At 57.2% G+C, this 837-nt stretch overlaps 1 protein-coding gene across 1 annotated transcript; it reads right to left on the bottom strand.

The window, feature by feature from the left end:
* Window positions 1-2: 2 nt before the first annotated feature.
* On the bottom strand, window positions 3-284 carry LOC104499421 (protein sprouty homolog 3-like; the record flags this gene model as incomplete). The annotated part of the gene is made up of 1 exon (XM_010142926.1): window positions 3-284. A coding segment is annotated over exon 1 (282 nt), but the record flags the coding sequence as incomplete, so codon positions are not given.
* Between the last annotated feature and the right edge of the window lie 553 nt (window positions 285-837).

The raw sequence follows: 837 nt of genomic DNA, 5'->3' as shown, positions 1-837 counted from the left end.
CTCATGTGTTGTTGCAAAGGTGGCATCTGGTTGTGGCTGCGGTGCAGGTCCTGGAAGGTGGAAGACACCAGGCGGTCCTGGGACCACTCTTGCTTGTGTGGTGGCTGGGACAGGGACGGGTTGGAGCGGGCTTGCTGGAAACAGACAGCTGGCCTCTCCACGTAGTTGTTGCTGGCACGGATGGAGCGGATTTGGTCAATGGACAGGACCTGCTGGGAGTCCTCAGCGGGTGGGTCCATCGTCTCGTCACAACTGAGTTCAGCCACACTGGAAGAGAGCTGCATTTCCAGGAGCGAGGAGACCCTGCGGCATCAGGGCACATCTAAAAATCCTAAAGGATGGGGCAGGAGGACAGAGAAAACATTTGCGTTACATTTTATAATGGATCCATCACCCGAACCAGAAAGCAGAGGCTGGTTGGAGAACTCCTCATGAAGTTGTTTCCAACCACCAGACTCACTTCTGCGCCTGGGGAGACTGAGGCTGGCCCTGTCCAAGGGCAATGGCCGTGCAATCTGTCCCTCGGAAGAGGCGGGTGCAGCATCTGCCCATGCTTTAGAGCTTTTTGCGTCCTTCCAGAGCATTTCCCGCCCCTTGCCAGGGCTGATGGACCCCGTCTGTCCTCCCTCTTCCCCAGGAGAACGTGCCAGCCCTCTCTAGAGGAGGGGACACCAGAAGCTGTGACTTCTCCAGAGCTGGGAACAGCATCTCCCTCAGAGCAGGAAGCTTTGGGGCTTCCCAGCACCCCCTGAGCAGCCTCTCCATGCCGTACCCCTCACACAGCAGGCACACAGGGACAGAGACGATCTGAACACCCTTAATTTCAGGCAGCAAATT

This window comes from Buceros rhinoceros, unplaced genomic scaffold, assembly GCF_000710305.1.
Source record: "Buceros rhinoceros silvestris isolate BGI_N320 unplaced genomic scaffold, ASM71030v1 scaffold23659, whole genome shotgun sequence".
In the NCBI taxonomy this organism is placed as follows: Eukaryota; Metazoa; Chordata; class Aves; order Bucerotiformes; family Bucerotidae; genus Buceros; species Buceros rhinoceros.
The sequence above is the reverse complement of the archived record's forward strand: the minus strand, read 5'-3'. Positions and strand labels throughout refer to the sequence as shown.